The 18,214-nt window shown below is 30.2% G+C and overlaps 1 protein-coding gene across 1 annotated transcript; it reads right to left on the reverse strand.

The window, feature by feature from the left end:
- Positions 1 to 1,898: 1,898 nt before the first annotated feature.
- LOC117175983 (vesicle-associated membrane protein-associated protein B) lies at positions 1,899 to 17,132 on the reverse strand. Its single transcript, XM_033365882.1, has 6 exons — positions 16,873 to 17,132; positions 13,897 to 14,052; positions 7,744 to 7,853; positions 7,498 to 7,674; positions 7,309 to 7,419; positions 1,899 to 3,887 (listed from the first exon to the last, which is right to left on the reverse strand). Exons 1-6 carry the CDS (start codon positions 16,928 to 16,930, stop codon positions 3,717 to 3,719), a joined length of 783 nt encoding a protein of 260 aa, XP_033221773.1. The 5' UTR covers positions 16,931 to 17,132; the 3' UTR covers positions 1,899 to 3,716.
- Between the last annotated feature and the right edge of the window lie 1,082 nt (positions 17,133 to 18,214).

Here is an 18,214-nt window from a genome sequence, read left to right on the forward strand (position 1 = left end):
GTTGCTGTGATAATCTTGCAGGGCAATCAAAAAGAAACATTTTTCTTTCCCTGACTTTTTTTCATATCGTTCGTTATTTGGCATAAAATATTCATTTTCGTGTGTTTCTTGGAATTTTGTAAATGTTATAACTCTGGTAATTTTTTATTTTTTGAAAAAAGTCATCAGGATAAATTGTTCGACTTTTTGAATACTATGAATAACCGTACAGAGAATTATTGCATTTTGAAAAAAGTGGTCACAAAAATATTCAAAATGTGCCCACTTTTTGTATTTTTATTCAAAATGGCTGGCTAACGAACTTTTATTTGAGGACACTAAAGAGTGTACCAAAGGGCAATCTAATAGATTAATTTTTTCAAAAGTATCGTGTTCACAAACAGACAGACATAGACACATTCGTAAAAATCCGTTTTTCGGATTCAGGGGGTTTTAAAACGTGGACATTTGGCAAAAACTGGGGGGGGGGGGGGAAAATTTTACACAAATCTAATACCTTCACTGATGAGAATGTAAAAAGAGGAATTCTTTTTAAAAAAGGGGAAAATGGTGAAATCTATATCTAGTTATCTAATTTACTATCGAGTTTTTTAATTCAATTTACGAGAAGAAGTGAACTTGACCAATGTTAGGGCCATGTACTAGTTACTAGATTCCTACTGTACCTTCATTTTTTCGCAATACTCACGTTCAAACCAAATATTAATTTATTAAATGACTATAAGTTAACACATTTAATTTCATGAGAAACCTCATTTTATTTTTATGAGGTAGAAAACCGATTACCTACAGAAGTTGAGAATCAACACCGTTTTGATCTAGAATGAAATTCAAATAGAATACGTCATCTACTAAACCTAATCACAAACTACAGAAAATATTGATAATTTTAAAGCAATATTTCGGAGAAGACAGTATGCTTTTAAGGAAGTATAGTCGATTTATTAAAAATCATATTTTAAAACCTTTTAAAATAAAAATGAAATAAAACCCTCTATGAAAAAATATTTGTGCTTTTAAAAATGGGTCAAAATAAGTGAAATGGACCACCTAAAAAATAAAAATTCTTTCTCTCAGATTACTAAGATAGCTAAATTTTTCAATAGAATTATCAGTACTTTTTACCACCTTCAATCTTTGTTTGCAAATTCCACTTATTTTGCAAATTATCACCAACTGAATATTGTATTAATTTATTTGATTATACCTCGTGAACGAATATATAACGGAACAATTTTTTTTAATGAAACGAAAAACATTATGTTTTAGTTAAATGATGAAAGTTGGAAAAAAATTTAATTTCTTTAAAATATAAAAAATTTGTTTTGACAATTGCAAATAAAATCGTGTTCTCGGTTTCACGCAACAATGAGACTGAATTCTCTTTATGCATAAAATGTTTCCATAATATAAAAAGGTTACTGACTTTTTTGCTATACTCGGTGACGTTTTTTACATAAGGAAAATTCAAGCTCATTGTTGCGTGAAACCGAGAATACGCTTTTATTTGCAATTGTCTAAAAACAATTTTTATAACTTAAAGAAATAAAATTTTTACATCAACTTTCGTTTTTTGAGTCTTTAGCTTCATTTAAAAAATCTTTCAGTTATCTTTTGGCACGATAAATAAATAAATGAAAAATTGAATACGTCAATATTCAATTGAATTGGCGATTATTTGCAAAAATGTGGAATTTTACAACAAAAAATAAAGGGTAAAAAATTACTTGTACTTCTATCGAAAAACGTAGCTATCTTAGTAATCCGAGAGAAAGAATTTTTAGGTGGCCAGTTAGGTGGCAAGTTATATTTTCAGATGGCCAGTAAAAAGACACGAACATAAAACGTTGATAACATGAAAACGAGAATTTGTTCAGGTGTCTGAAGAAGACTCTAAATTTGAGTAATAAATTTATTTCACTTTCCATTTGTAACTTTGCAACCCTGATCGAATAGCAGTTACAGTGCGTTACAGTTATATTCTACAGAGTACAATGTAATAATAATCTGGCTACAAATATTCCGTTTATCGGTCGTACGATAGGACCATTGTTTAGTAAATCCTACAACGTGAAAGTAAATAATCTTTAGCGTATCATAGGACAGACGTTTATTCATCAATATTCTGCTCTTGCTGCACGAGAAACATGAAATCTTACAACAGTAAAAAGTCGAGTCTTGAGGTCAATACCTAACCATAACTCCATGAATCACGCAGACTCCCACATTATTGTATTTAAACGCAACAGCTCGAGGTAATCGGGAACAGAATCAAGTCGGTCTCTATAGCTCTTCGCATCCGGATCGTAGTAAAACTGGGAAAGACCAATCTTGGATTTTGATTTTTCACATTGACGCGATATTCCCTCACCTTACAGGATCAAAGCCAAGCAACCTTTCCTAAATAACTAGAGATGAAAACACTTAGTTTCTCCACAAATAACTGTTTCTCGATGGAACGGCTTTTCCTTAAATCTTAAATGTTAAAAGCTCAACTCCGGTACTCTGGTGTACAAACTTGGATGCCTATTTTGCATCTAAACACAATATCAAAAACTCTAGGTGGGTTAATCAACGGTCCACGCCTATAACACGATTTCGGTAACGGCGCTGCTCGCATTTTTTGAGTACAATTGTCAATTGTTTTCTACAATCGAGGACGCAATTATATCAGTATCACGTATTGCACATCGTACTCGGTTTTCAATCATATTTACTTCTCACATTCGCGAGAACCGTAACGCACGCACAAAGGGACGACGAAAATAAAGAGATCGTAATAAAAAACAGGAAGTACATAAAAAATAAAAGCCGGTCGGGAAAGTACGAGGATTACTATTGCCCCTAGTCTAAGGCACAAATATAAATAACAGTTTCTTTACTTCGGTGCCCAAATCTCGCGAAGTACAAAAGCAAAAGGCCTGGTTTGACTTTTTGACATCCGAGATATCTTTATTTGGATTAAATTTTTATAAGATAATAAACATAAATAAATAAAAAGTACACCGAAGCGTTGGTAGATTTAATGCGTCAACTTCTGGAATACAATCGCCAGAGGCAGACTCGATCGCCGAATTACGTATACACCACTATGTTGCAGCCAACCCCTTCTCTCCCATCGGGAAAGTGAACGATCCAATTTACAAGAGGCTCGAGCGCAAAGCGTTGATTTCATGACGTCCGCTTCGACCCTTCCTTCGCGTTTTACATTGATTCAGTTCAGTCGATAAAAACTGGTTAGTTTATTTACAGTAACGTGTGGTGGAATCCGGTGTCGGAATCGAAGCCCTAAATCAAAAGCTTTTCATTAAAATCCGTGATCAAAACCCAGTCAGTTGCACAATCCTTTTATAATAGGCCACGACCAAAAATCAATTCACGAGCTGAAAAGAATCAGAGCTAATCAGCGTGATGTGTTAAAAACATAAGATTTTTTTTAAAAATCGCTAAGACATAAATTTCCGGTCCTTCGAAAAGGATTCGTCCCTTCGCTTCCATGCTCCAAACGCTCTACGCTTATAGTAAGTGATCCGGAATCATGTAGACTGCACTACAATAGACGTTTATGGTAATATTTATTATGAACATTTGAGTAACGAGTTGATTTAATTTTGCTTTTTTGTTGCGGTTCACAGTGACGGCGCCGTGTGGCCAGGAGATTTTAGGCTAAGAAAAAATGGGGGAAGGGGTGTGCTTAGGTGTAAGGCAAAGGCTGCTCAAATCAATTTACCAAGAAGGTAACCGACAATAACCATTGCGACGGCGATGGCAACACTCGTGAATGTTGGAGAAAGCTGAGAAGTCATGTGCGAAGATGAACCCGCTGGCTGATCTGACCAGTTCGCATCCTTATCTAGTGTCGCGTTTCGCCATCTCAGGATCTCCTCCTGTTACACAAAAAATATCGTTTTAGAATTTCATATTCTTCATTCTTGAGATTTGTATGGAAGCAAATATAATGCTGAGAACTTGTTTTAAATAATAACATTTGTGGACAAAACTGGTAGAATGAAGAATAACTTAGAGATCGTGAATAGACTACGTTACTACAGGGGGGGGGGTCCAGTTGGTAACGTGTAGGGGGGGGGGGGGGGTCCCAATGAAAGTAACGTTACATGTATATTTAGTTACTAGAAAATTTAAATTTCTATATTATATTTTCAAAATGTAAACTTTTTCAAGTCCATTAAATTTTAAATTAAAATTTTATTTCATAAATTAAAAATTATTGGATTAATTAAATAATATATAAAGTATATAATTGTTAAAATTGATCCTATTATTATAAAAGGAAATTCAATGCGTTTTATTCCAATTCATGTTACTATAGTTGTAATATTAACAAAAATTCCATATGTAATTTGATTAATTGGATAATATGTATATCTTTGAAATTTATTTATATTATATAAAAGTATAATTAAAATAATTACAACTGATATTAATAAGGCAATAATACCCTTTAGAATTTAGAGAATTTTTGTTTCTAAAAGTACATATGGTAAACTTTTTAGTACGTTTCCAGATGATGAATGTTTGTGGTAGGAAATTAATATTTTGTTTACAAATTTATGTTTTTAGTTAAAAATTCGACTTTTTGGTTTCGAATTCTTGAATGCTATTAAAAATTTGTCTGTTTTTGGTAGTACATCAATCTTCTTGTTAAAAAATTCATCTTTTTTGAAACTTCAGTTTTTTGGTAGTAAATTAATATTTTGGTTTAGAAACTCTTCTTTTTTTGTAGAAAATTCAACTTTTTTGTTCAGAATTCTTGAATTTTGTTAATTTGTGTGTGTAGAAAATGATGCTTTTTGTTTAAAAGTTCATATTTTTTAGTTGAAAATTCGTCTTATTTGGTAGTAAATTAATCTTTTTCTTTCAAGATTCAACTTTTTTAGTTGAAAATTCAACTTTTTGGTGGAGAATTCTTGAATTTTATTCAAAATTAGTTCTTTTTTTGGTACCAAATTAATCATTTTGTTTAAAAATGCATCTTTTTGGTTAACAATTTAACTAGGTTTGAAAGTTGAACTACTTTCTTAAAAATGCATTTTTTGGTTGACGATTCAAAATTTGATCTAAAAATTTATCTCTTTGTTTGGAAATTGAACTGTTTTCTTAAAAATCCCGGTTTTTTATTGAAAAATTACTTTGATAATTGAAAATTGACCTATTCCATTTTTGGTCGAAATGGTTATTTTTTTTTGTAAGAATTCAAATTTTTAAAAAAATTGATCTATCTTGTTAAAAACTTGTGTTTTTTTTTATTGAAAATTAATATACTTTAGTTAAAAATCTTACTTTTGGGTAGAGTTCTTATATTTTGTTGGAAAATCGTCTTTTTTGGTATAAAATTAACTTTTTGAACAAAATCTCATATTTTTGATTCGATAATTCAACTGTTTTGCTACAGAAAACTCATTTTTTCTTTAAAAAATCAACTATTTAGTAGAAAATCAGTTTTTTTAAAAAATAATTTAAATTTATTTTTTGGTTGAAAAGTTTAACTATTCCATTTTTTGTTAAAAATTTATCTTTCTTAGTTCAAAAATTCAATAATGCCCGGATTAATTTTCACATAAAATTCAATTAGGCACATTTCAACACTTACACTGAAAATCACTTTTTTATTTGAATTATTGATTTATTATCGAAGTTTATAATTCACCACCGGAGTTTACCTAAAGGCTACATTACTTTATGGGGGGGGGGGGGGGGGGGGGGGGGGGGCAAAAATTGCTAAAATTTGGTAAAGTAGTTTATGGATGATCCCTTAGCAGAATTATTGCAGAAATGTGGTTTCAATATTCCATGACTTTTCCCGGTTTACTTTCGAAAAATTAAATTTCAAAACATTTTACTGTCCCGAGACTAATTTATTACGCAATATTTATAATGAGTGCAAATTTCAAGGGGTTTTCAAACATTATTATTTTTATTAGTAAAAAAATCAATTCGTCTGAATTCGGAAATTAAAAATTTGCCGTGAAATTTTTTCAGGTTTTGTAACAACCCTGAACTTGAGTGATACAGACAAGAGAGGGAAATAACTTCCAGGCCAATTTCCACTTTTCAACCATTTTCCCGCTTATTTAAATTTACCAATGAAAGCCTTTAAGACAAAACAATTTATAATAGGAAGTATTCAAAAATTAATGGTCAAATTAACAAATATAATGCAGAATAATTGCAAACCTGAAGCGATTAAAATTGACAATTAAACATTCGTAATTGAAGAATTTCAAACTAAAACATTCCATATTGTAAAATTCTACACTAAAAGTTTTTGAAGTTGAATACTAATTCAGGGTTGAAACAAAGTCCCAATTTCGAGATTCCAGATTAAAAAAAAAAAAAAAAAATGAAAATTATTGAACTATAAAGACTTTTGAAATTGTTGAGGGGTTGAGATTTTTTGAAATCTTTTGATATTTTAGAAAATTTTAAAATATTTTTTAAATCATTAGAATATTAAAAATATTGGTAAAATCTTTAAAATCTTTGTAAAATTAGTTGAAATATTAAACTTTCAAAAGAGCAGTAGCCAAACCCTCCGAAATTGTACAAGATGAGCGGCTGCAATTTTAAATTGACTAATTTAAAAATTTTCAATTTTGAAATTACTCAATTTGGAAATTTAATCCAGTGATTGGTTAGTTTTAAATACTGTCTAATTCCCAAAATTTAAATCTTTCGATTTTGAATGTCATTAACTTCGAATCATAATAAAAGTAAAATGATTAATTATTCAATTATTTTAGCATAAGACAAATACCTTTGAAAGTAGTTGAATATATTTCATTTGCTCAATAATTTTAAAAAGTTGCTGTTTTTGACTTATTTCTCCAAAAATACAGAACGTATGTATACTTTCGAAAAACCAATTATCGATCTTCTAGAATCTAGAAAGTGACAATCAAAACACCGAACTTTCAACCTTGTGTCATTCTTACTAAGAAACAGAGAAAAACGGCTTCAATATTGTAAATGCATTCTGCAAGGCATGTAAGGCGCACAAATCGATTTTATCGTAAGTGTCTAATGCAAACAATAAGAATAAGGGCACGAGTCAATGACGTGACTGCCGAGCCATTTTCCAACGAAAGTTATTATGTAAAACAATGTAGGTGATAAATTGTTCACAACATTTTTAGTATAGATTTTCCCTCCAACTGTATGAAATATTTTTAATCAAACAGAGAATCTTCTAAAATAAAAAAAAATCCTTCAGCGGATGGATCAAGTTGACATTTTCATACCCTTCTTCCTACTCATTAAAAATATAAGTTTAAAACAAATTATTCTTACCCTCAGTTGAAGATTTTCCTGCCTCAGATTGCTTTCTTGTACCCTGAGTTGATTTACTTCTTGTGCTGCTTTCATCAATTTCTCTTCAGTATCGCCTTCGGCAAGTAAAGGCTGCGATAAAAAATTGACAAAATAAAGGATCTTTATTCACAATTTACCATTAATTATTAACTCGGGGCCAGCACTCACCTTAGGTGCCTTGACAGTGTCGCCGGTACCCTTATTTTTACCATTGGTTACATTTATGTCCGATTTGGCTGTTGTAGTAGTCGGTGTACCTTTAGTCGTTGTGGTACTGGCTACAGGATTTTCGAACACGCATTTCAGTTTGGAATCCATCATTTGACTCGGGTTTGAATCTCTCCACTGCAAAAGTTGAAGTAAAACGTGACAGATATAAATTAAATATTGCACCTTAATGTAATTAATACGTACTACATCTTGTGGATATTCATCATTGTCGCCTTCAGGAGCTATTAACGTCTGTACCATAAACTTGTGCTTGCTCTTTTCCGATGGATCAAAATCGTATGGCTGTAAGCAAACTGTAAAAAAGAATGTGTATGCATTATTATCACACTTGGGATTGTTTCAGAAAAGAAGTTCTCTTTTAATATTGCCAAAAGGTACATAAAATTAATTATTCATATTTTCTAAACACGTGTCTGCAAGTGGATGGTAAACAATTCCAAAGTTCAAGATATCTTTGGCCGAGAAATCTCATCTGAATAAGAGTAAGAAAATTGTTTAAAAGATGAACCTAATGTAAGAAGAGAAACTCAGGAATCGCAGCGCAAAACAAACTCAAAAAAGGAGGGAAAAGGTAATTTTTTCACGAAAAAGAGAACAAATAGGGGAAAGATTAAACACTCATTCTTACAATTAGAAAAGAAGAACCAATCTAAAATATTTTACACTAGCATGAAACGCACGATTTTCAAAATATTAAAAGTTCTACAATTTTTTAATCATTGAGAATTATAACATTTTTTTAAACGAAATTTCTTGAATTACTTCGGAATCTTTCAAATAAAATAAAATAATAATTTTTGGAAACGAAATCACTTGTATTACTTTGGAATCTTAATCCTTAAAATTGTCCAAATCCGTAGAAATACCTCGAAATAAAATTTGAATTATCCCTAAAGTTCTCTAGAAATTCGTTAAAATGCTCGGAAATCGTAAACGTCCATTAAAATAAGCAGGAATCATTTGAAATATCGTGGATATAAATTAAATTATTTCATTACATTTTTCTTCAAGAAGAAAAAAAAGGAAAAAGGTTGACATAAAATTCACGTGTGCGTTCACGTCCCTGGATTTTAATTTTCTAATATTAGGAGAATAAATTATTCAAACATTTATAATATATTACAAGTTCTAGCAGTCTTTTGAACGAAATCTCTTCAAATTCTTTGGAACATTTTGAAATAACTAAAAATCCTTTGAAATTATGTTCATCATATACAGTGAACTCTGGTTTATTTCAAGGCCTAACTATTTCGTATCTCCCAATAGTTATTTAAGTTATGTCGTCAGCCGGCGACGTATCTGCATGTTGAGGGCTAAGCCGTAATACCAATTGCATGGGACAATACTTTTTTTCAATAACATAGAAACAAATAATATTTTTCACTATAAGTGTATTTAGAAATTCTTTTTCTCTAACTCGCGATAGAGGTGGGGGCCCCTCCAGGCTTAAAATATATAAATGTTTACATTTGGCGGCCCTTGAAATAGACAAGATTTTACTCTACCTTGAGACTTTTGAGATCCATAGAAATCCCTTGAAATAAAATTTATTTTATTCCCTAAGGTACGCAAAAATCCCTTGAAATCGTAAGAAGCTATTAAATAAGTACAATATTCATTTGAATTTCATTGAATATAAATTAAATATATTCATTAAATTTATCTAAACAAAAACTCTGAAATAAGATGCACGTGCGCGAATTTAAAAATACATAAAATTTTTTTACATATTAAGATTTCTAAAATTTGTTGAAACGAAATAGCTTTAAATTATTTTCAATCTTTTAAAATAACATAAAATCTTTCAAACACATTGAGATTTTGTTAGGTTCGTCATACCCCTTGAAATGGATGAAATTCGTATAAATCCCTTGAAACAAAATTTATTTTATTCCCTATCGATTTGACTTTAAAATGACCTTGAACCTGACGCGATAAAGGTCAGCGGACACCAGCTTCATAATCAGCGACCCCAAAAACCTATAACATATTTTTTAAAAAATTTTTTACCGTTTTTTCTCGATTTGACCTTCAAATGACCTTGAACCTGAAGCGATAGAGTTCAACGGATGCCAGATTCGTAATTAGCGACTCCAAAAACCTATAACGTATTTTTTTGGATTTTTTTACCGTTTTCTCTCGATTTGACGTTCCAATGACCTCGAACCTGACGCGATAAAAGTCTAAGAACGCCAGATTTGTATTCGGCGACCCCGAAAACCATAGTAAACCCGAGCTAACCTCAGAATACATGCTTAAGAGTGTCAAATCTCTCGAAAATATAGTTGGTGGGTAGTGGTGTTTCCTATATTTGTAGGGGGGTTGTGGCTGGGGGTGGAGGGTAGTCCGTTTAGCGTGCAATCGACTCGGGATACTTATAAGATACTACCATGATTTTTTCAGATTTTTTGGTCCAAAAATAAATTAGGCCAAAAACCGGCCTTACCGACCCTCCCCCTTTATATGTACAATTGATAATTCAGAATTTTTTAAATTTAAACAGTTCAGAAATTATTTAATATTACAAAATCAAAATGATTTAATATAAAACACGTATTATTTCAAATTAAGCACTAAAAACAGTATCAGGGTGACCAATATTTTGATAATTTTCATCTTCCGGCTTTTTCCCAGTTTAGAACATTTTTTTGCTTTATTATACATAAGCACGTGCGCAAAGCGTGCGTTCAATTTAAAATTGAAAGTGAAACATTTTAAACCATTAACGCCCAAAAGACCGAAAAACTAAGCTTAACTTTGATGATGCAGTTGTGGTAGTAAAACATGTCGCATATGTTTGAAACTCAACATAGTTATGTTTTTAAGACCGCTCTACAAGATGAAGTTGCCAAAATAATTGCTCGTTTACCAGAAAATTCAATAGGCGGCATTTATAACAAAAAACACGAAAAAATTGAAGACAAAAAATTTTTGCTGCTGGATTTCGTATCGAAAATTTTTTTGAATGTAACAAAATTAGTGCACAAAAATGCACAAACATGTTGAACTTTCGAAAAATGGAAAACCACAACTTCGAAATTCAAGATGTATGTCTCAAAATGGCGAATTAAAAAAAAAAAGAAATTGTTATTTCTACCTTCAAGTGACAGCAATGAATTTGACTATTACCCAAACAAACTATTTATTTTTTTCATGGTTTTTCGGGTCACTTATTACAGATCTGACCGTGAAATTGCAAAATTAATTTGTTTAAACAAACTATTCCGAAGAATTAGATTGTTCACAAGATGCATATGCTTTTCATGGAGTTTGAGTCCGCTGAGTACGAATCTGGTGTAAAATTTACAAAATCAATGTGTTTAAACAATTTTTCAACAAATTTTAGCAATATTGAAGTTTTTGCAAGATGCATATGCTTTCGTTGGTTTTTGTGTCCGCTGAGTACGTATTTGACGTTTACCAACTGTCACCGCGTGGAGGTCAAAGGATAGATTTGATACATCCAATGCTGAGAGTTCATTCTGGTCCCAGAAAGTATTCAAAAAGAGAAGAAAGATTTTTCAGAACAGTTCTAAAGAATACAAAAATACACAAAATTAAAAAAAAAATACAAAAAAATACAAAAAATGCTATCCTTCGACCTGAACGCGATGACAAAGGGTAAACGTCAAATACGGCGGCCGAAAGAAGGGAATACTGCAACAATTTGTTAAAAAAATTGTTTTAACACGTTGATTTTGCTAATCTTATGCCAGATTCGTACTTAGCGGGCACAAAAACCAACGAAAGCATATACATCTTGCAAAAACTTTAATATTGCAACAATTTGTTAAAAAATTGTTTAAACACATTGATTTTGCAAATTTGACGCCAAATTTGTACTCAGCGGACCCAAAAACCATGAAAAATATATGCATATTGTGAACAATCTAATTCTTCGGAATAATGTGTTTAAATAAATAGTTTAAACAAATTAATTTTGCAATTTCGCGGCCAGATTTGTAATGAGTGACCCGAAAAACTATGAAAAAAATATATAGGTTGTTTGAGTAATAGTAAAATTCATTGCTGTCACTTGAGGGTAAAAATAACAATTTCTTTCTTTTTTTAATTCGCCATTTTGAGCCATTTATTTTAAAATGTATTAAATTTCATTAAAACTAATTTTTATTTATTATAAATTTTATTTAATTATTAATCTTGAATTTAAAAGTTGCTGTTTTCCATTTTTCGAAAGTTCAACATGTTTGTGCACTTTTGTGCACCAATTTTGAGACATTCAAAAAAATTTTCGATACGAAATCCAGCAGAAAAAATTTGTTGTGTTAAATTTTTCCATGTTTTTTGTTATAAATGCCGCCATATTGAATTTCCTGGTAAAAAACAATTATTTTGACAACTTTATCTTTCAGCGCGGTCTTGAAAACATAAGTATGTTGGGTTTTAAACATATGCGACATGTTTTACTACCTCAACTGCATCAGCAAAGTTAAGCTTAGTTTTTCGGTTTTTTGGGCGTTAATGGGTTAAAAAAGAAGCTCTGAAAATTGAAAAGGTTCCGACAATTATACTGAAAATTGAACAATTTCATTACAAAGGAGCCGAATTGTATCACTTCTAATTGAAAGCGTTTAAAATGAAATAATGCTATTTCGAACATAGGACAATTTCAAAATGCTGAAAATTGAATATTTTCAGATTGGAATTTTAGGAATCGAAACATTTAAAATTTCAAGGAATTCTAATTATTTCATTAATAATTAAAATCATTAAAAATTGAATATTTTAAAATCCTAAATGTTTTATTTTAATAATTTTTAATTTAAGGATACAGTTTGACAGTATTTAAAATTGAAAACTAAATTGAATATTTCAAAGCAACTCTTCTGAAATTCTAGAATTTTAAATAGTTTTTACATTAAACAGTAAACTAAATTATCCTTAAAAACGTTCAAAACTGAGTAGCATCACAAATGAAAAAACTTCTACTTCGGAATGTTGAAACCTAAACGAATTTGAACCTAATTTTAAACTGGAAAAAATTTTAGTCACCAAAAATTATGTTAATAGAACTTTTTTTATACCCAAAACATTAAAAATTTAAATTATTTCAAAAAATTTTAATTGTTTACAAATGAATAATGCTAAGATTGTTAATTATACTTTTCAAAATTCAATCAATCCAATTTTAATTGCAAAATAAAAACTTATGAAGGAGAATAATTGAACATTTAGCGGTCAACATGAAAATTCTGCACATTATTTAAATTTAAACAATACATTTAAAACCAACATTTTATTTCAAATTTTTTAATTTCCAACACATCCTTTGAATTGTTTTTGAAACTTTCTAAACAAATATTAGAAAATTTTAATTATTTACTTGTTTAAATCTTCAACAAAAACTCGGGCAATTTGAGGATATTACATAGAAAAAAAAGAATACAAAACAAGATTGCTATAATGATTCCGATTTTTTATTTTAATAGCGAAATTGTACTGGCATTTTTAATACTTGAAGTTTAAACTACAACATTGTGAAATTTGAAATTCATCATGTTTATATATCATGTCATATTTATAATTATAAAATTTTTGTAATACCATATCATGACATTCAAAGTAATTATTTATATTTTTTTACTAAAAAATATGATTTCTAGCCAAAAAAATCACTGTAATTTTTCCTGTTAAAAACTGCAGAATTTTGAATGTTGCGAATGATATTGGTGATTTTTATAGTTTAATTATTCTAAGAACTTTAAAAATTATATAAGGTAAACGTCCCAGTTCGTGACCTTAGCCTCAATAATCGTGATGCCAATTTTCTTGCTTTTTATTTAATTTGAATTAATGTAATTTCTATTTTAATTTCTATTTCTATAAAATGCTAAAAATAAGTGGGTTTTATCATTAAATATTAATGTTAACATATTTTTAAACCATATATTCAAATTAAAATCCAGTTTCACGATTACTGGGACATTTACATTACCTCCTAATTGAAAACTTTTTAAATTAATGAATTGAACCGTGAAGCGTTAAAAATCAAACAATTCCAAACGTCAATGAAAAATGGAAGAATTCTTAAATTGAAGGGTGGAAATATAGAATTAGATAACTAACAAAACAGGAATTTTTCAGAAAAGCGAAAAACATTCTATGAAATCGAAATCACCATTTAAAGGAAAGACAGAAGCTCGCAATCTAAAAGTGAAACAAATTGTAATGAGCTAGACTGCGGAATGAAATAATTTACATTAATAAAACACCATACGGAAATAGGTACAGAAAAATATTTAACATCTACTAAAAACTGCGCTTAAATTTGCCGAATTGTAAAAAGCTGGTGATAATGTTGGTGGATTAGCTTACCTGCTATTTCAGTTACTTCCTTCGGTTTAAGAACTCCAGAGTTTGGTCTTACGCAATACCTTTTTGGAGCAGTTGTCTTTATTTTAAAATATACTTTGTGATTTGTGGGATTAGTGAGCTTCATGTAAGACGTAACAGGAGCCCCCGTGAAAGGTCCTAGGATAGAGATAAAAATAAAAATTAATATCAAGTCAAAACATATAAATAAAAATGAGACTTTCATTTTTTGTAAATTCTTACGTGTATAACATTACTACGTTGCATTTATTTTAAATTATATTTTCAATTACTCTTTTAATTATAAAATTGATGTGGGCTTTTTACAGTAACGATCGTGACTTATCAAAAAGGACATGCATCGATAAAATTATATCGTCATGAAAGCGATATTAAATTATCACCTTGAGTTTAAGAACAGTCTTTAACTTGCTAATATTACGTGTGGTTACTTTACTCTTGACGTTACGCTACAGATTATTTACAGAATAAAGACAAAACGTTGAAATGAAAAGTATTTTTGTGGTTGTCCATATTTCGAATTCTCAAATATCATATCTAATTATTCTGATATGCCACAAGAATGAATACAAGTCGCAGGAGCAACAAAAGAGTAGAATTAGCAACCAAAAAAGATTTTTTAGTCAAAAGAGGAACTTTTCACAAAATATTTGAGTTTTCAATACAAAATTATGAATTTTTAAATAAAAAATTCATTTCCAACCAAGTAATAGATTTTTTTAGAAAAACTTTGAATTTCAACTAAAAAATATGAATTTTCAACCCAAAAAATTAAAGTTTTAAAGAAAATAAATGAATTTTCTACTATAAAAGATAGATCTTCAAGCAAAAATAGAATAGCTACATTTTTAGTTAATAAAATATATTCTTATAAAAACCAAAAGAATTTTGAACTAAAATTATGGATCTTCAACCATAAAAATTAAATTTTTATTTAAAAAATGATTTTCCATTAAAAAATGGTATAGTCCAATTGTCAGAATAAAGAGAAAACATGGAAATGAGGAAGTATTTTTTTATGGTTGATTTTAAAGTCCGCATTTTGTATTCTCAATTTACATAATAACTACAGATTCTGCTATGTCATAAGAATGGATACGACAAGTCGCAGGAGCAAAGTGCACATCTGATTAATATTCTCAGATAAAATATAGAAAAAAAATATAGAAAAAACCTTTCAAAAATCAAAATTGGTACTTGAAATAACCTTGGATTCTCTACTTAATATAGATCCTGAAGAACAGAAACGTTTAAATTTAACAAATTAAATCGACTTTTAATATTATATGGAAGTCGTAATTTTTTGATTAATGACGTTCTTTTTGAAGAGCGTAAGCAGTTTCTAAGATTTGTTTTAACACCTCATATAAGCTGTAAGAGTTCAAGGAATGGAATAAATAAAGTCTTTTCTAATCTTCTTCTGAAAATGAGAAGATGTTAATGTAAAATTCTTTAAAGAGAAGGAAATTTATAAGGTTATAAAGATCCTAAACAAAATTCAACTGCCAATAAAATAATTTGCAATGAGCAAATTATTTTTATTTTAACAAATTGTTGGTTCTTTTAAGCAATTTTGATTTCCTTCGTGCCAAAGGATATTTATGCCTGTGCTAATATTTATGTTATACCATGAATTGCTTGATGCAATAAGACTTTGGTTGCTTCAAATAAACTTTTGTTGAATCAAATAAAAATGTCCCTTCATTCTCTAATTTTAGCTTCTTATGGAACTCAAAAATTAAAAATAATTTTTCTAGAATTTGTTTCAAGCATGAAATAAAGCAATCTTTTCTTTTTATTTTAATGTTTTCATCGGACAATGAAGACACTTAAAGTTCTTTTTAAAGAGAAGATTTAATAAATATTCTTTGTGACTAAAGAATTTCTAATCCAATAATACTTATCATACCAATCGTATGTTCTATCTACCGGAAATTCAAAAAGGAAACACCAAAATTAAAGTTTTTTTGCGAAAAACTAATACCCTCGTATTTTATATATTTGCAAAACATATATAGAAGAATAATAATAACTGAATAATTAAAATAAGCCATCCATTTTCCAGAACAGAATATTATAATTCTCATCCTTTTGAAACTGAACAAATTTTCAATAGAAATGATATTCAGTTTTTGTATTGGAAATTTAATACCTTGCCAAATAATTGGCAAGTTTTTATATATCCAAAACCACCCAGCGAAACATCTTAAAATTTGTTTAAACAAAATAAGACATTAGTTTTTCAACCTCAAAAATAAAATTTATAGTCATAATTTCAAAAATTAAATGTAATGTTGATTCCTCATGTCCTAATGGGCACCCTAACCTAAATATATAAATCAGAAATAAAAAATATATAAATATTTTTGTCCCAAAATGGATGCTATAGTCGCCTGTATAACATTTTTGCTTCTTTTTCTTTTAACAAAAAGTCTGTCGGCAATAAGATTAAATATACAGGTAATAATTTGACTGAAAAAATCATGATTAGGATTCAGTCTGATTCATCAATTTTTTGGAATACGGATATTGGCTATAAAAAAGGTCTGTTTCTTTTTGTCTGTGAATTGTGCAAAGACGAAGCAGATAAAAATGAATGTTGAGTGCGCAGGAGAAGAAATATTTTCGCGGCGACGTGGAATAAAGTAGTAAAAAGAGGTATGGGTAGAAAGATAAGCATAGCACGTCGGTGAGCTTTTGACAGCGGAAAGCGGCCATCTGACAACGTCATCGTCAGGCGATCGCCTCCGAAATTGTCGTTATCGGGGATGATCCGGCAAGTCGGAGCACCTTTTGTAGAGAGTGCGCGATTCGCTAGACGATGACGATGCTGGTGATGAAGTCGCGGTAAATTAAACAGGCGCGATCATGCCGACATTACGTGAGGGGGTAAACTGGACACGGAAGGGAGCAAGGAAGGCAGGCAGGAAGCATGCGAATTCGTTAAACAAATCGTACCCCTGAATCGCAGCTCATTCTGCGGCTCGATAGTTAAAACCTGTTCGGGCTTCGACATCCTGTATCACACACTCAACTGACTCGCTCACACGGGAAGTCGTCACCCTCGAACCGCGATGTTTGTCGTTTTTTTTCAATCCGTCTTGACAGGTTATTTGACGCACTAATTTTTCCCCAGCACCACCGTTGTGCCCACGATTCCAGTATTCAGGGATTCCGTTGGACTATTCTGTTCTGATTTTTGGCTCATGCGAAATGCGCATGCGTCATACGTTACGTCACGACTCCATTATTACTACTGCAGTCATGCTCACAATTTGGAACCATCGGAAAACCTTGAAATAAAAATGGAGCGCGAAAAGTTCCAACTGTGTTACTTTTTATTTTTTATTTCGTCTTATAAAAATTTATTCTATTTTTGAAAAATTGTTTTCACAATATTTTTGTGGTCAATTGGCAGTGTTTTTTATATTGGTAGTAAAATTTAGTCAGATATTAATTTTCCAACAAAAATAGTGACATCTAGCGCATATGTGTCTGCGCACACGGAATAGGCGCGAAGTTTAAAATCAAGAAATATACCATGAAAAGTGTTAACACAATGATTGCACGTATTTAATTCTTACGATAATACAATACATTTTTTGGTGAAATCGTTTTTATGGTCTTTTGAAGGTAATTTTGTAGTGGTTTTCCATATTTTGTGTTTAGAATTGCGAAATGTACATAAATTTAAAAATTGGTGTGCTAACTTTACGCTTCGACGTCCCTTTTTAATATAACAACGTGTTTTTTTATATAGTTGCGATATATCTTCAAGATCATCTTGAGTAAACTACAAATTTACATTTTTTAGTATCTTCATTATTTATTCCATTAAAATCACCAACAAATAAGCACCAAAAAATTTTTCAAATAATTTTTAACATTCTACAGTGTTTGCAATTTTTACCACCAAATTATTCCACCGAAAACTGATGGATTTTGTATAGTTGACGAGCCAACTGCACGGGCATGGCTACGGTTACTGAAATTTCTGTGCGAATGGACGGTTTTCTTTTGTATCAATAGCTAGAGTTGGAAAAAGGACTATTTGTACTAGGCACCTTTTCAATATTAAATCCAGTTGCAATTAAAATTGTGATTTAAAAATCGCGCCAACACAAACAAGTTTCGGTTCAGTGCGTACAAGTTGGAAACTCACCTTGATAATATCACGTGACCCTGCACCAATCACTTTGGTAAATTTTTAAAACAAATGTTCGAAAAAGGGGTTCGGGGTTTCCTTTATTATATACGATTGACAACTAATATTTTGAAGAAATTATTGATAAATACATTA

Source organism: Belonocnema kinseyi, chromosome 7 (genome assembly GCF_010883055.1).
Source record: "Belonocnema kinseyi isolate 2016_QV_RU_SX_M_011 chromosome 7, B_treatae_v1, whole genome shotgun sequence".
NCBI lineage: Eukaryota > Metazoa > Arthropoda > Insecta > Hymenoptera > Cynipidae > Belonocnema > Belonocnema kinseyi.

Coding starts and splice junctions, on each gene's coding strand:
- LOC117175983 (XM_033365882.1), bottom strand. CDS start 16,930: ATGTCGAAGCCCGAACAGGTTTTAACTATCGAGCCGCAGAATGAGCTG. Junction 7,420..7,497: donor ACACTGTCAAGGCACCTAAG/GTGAGTGCTGGC, acceptor TTTTTATCGCAG/CCTTTACTTGCCGAAGGCGA. Junction 3,888..7,308: donor AGGAAAATCTTCAACTGAGG/GTAAGAATAATT, acceptor TTTGTGTAACAG/GAGGAGATCCTGAGATGGCG.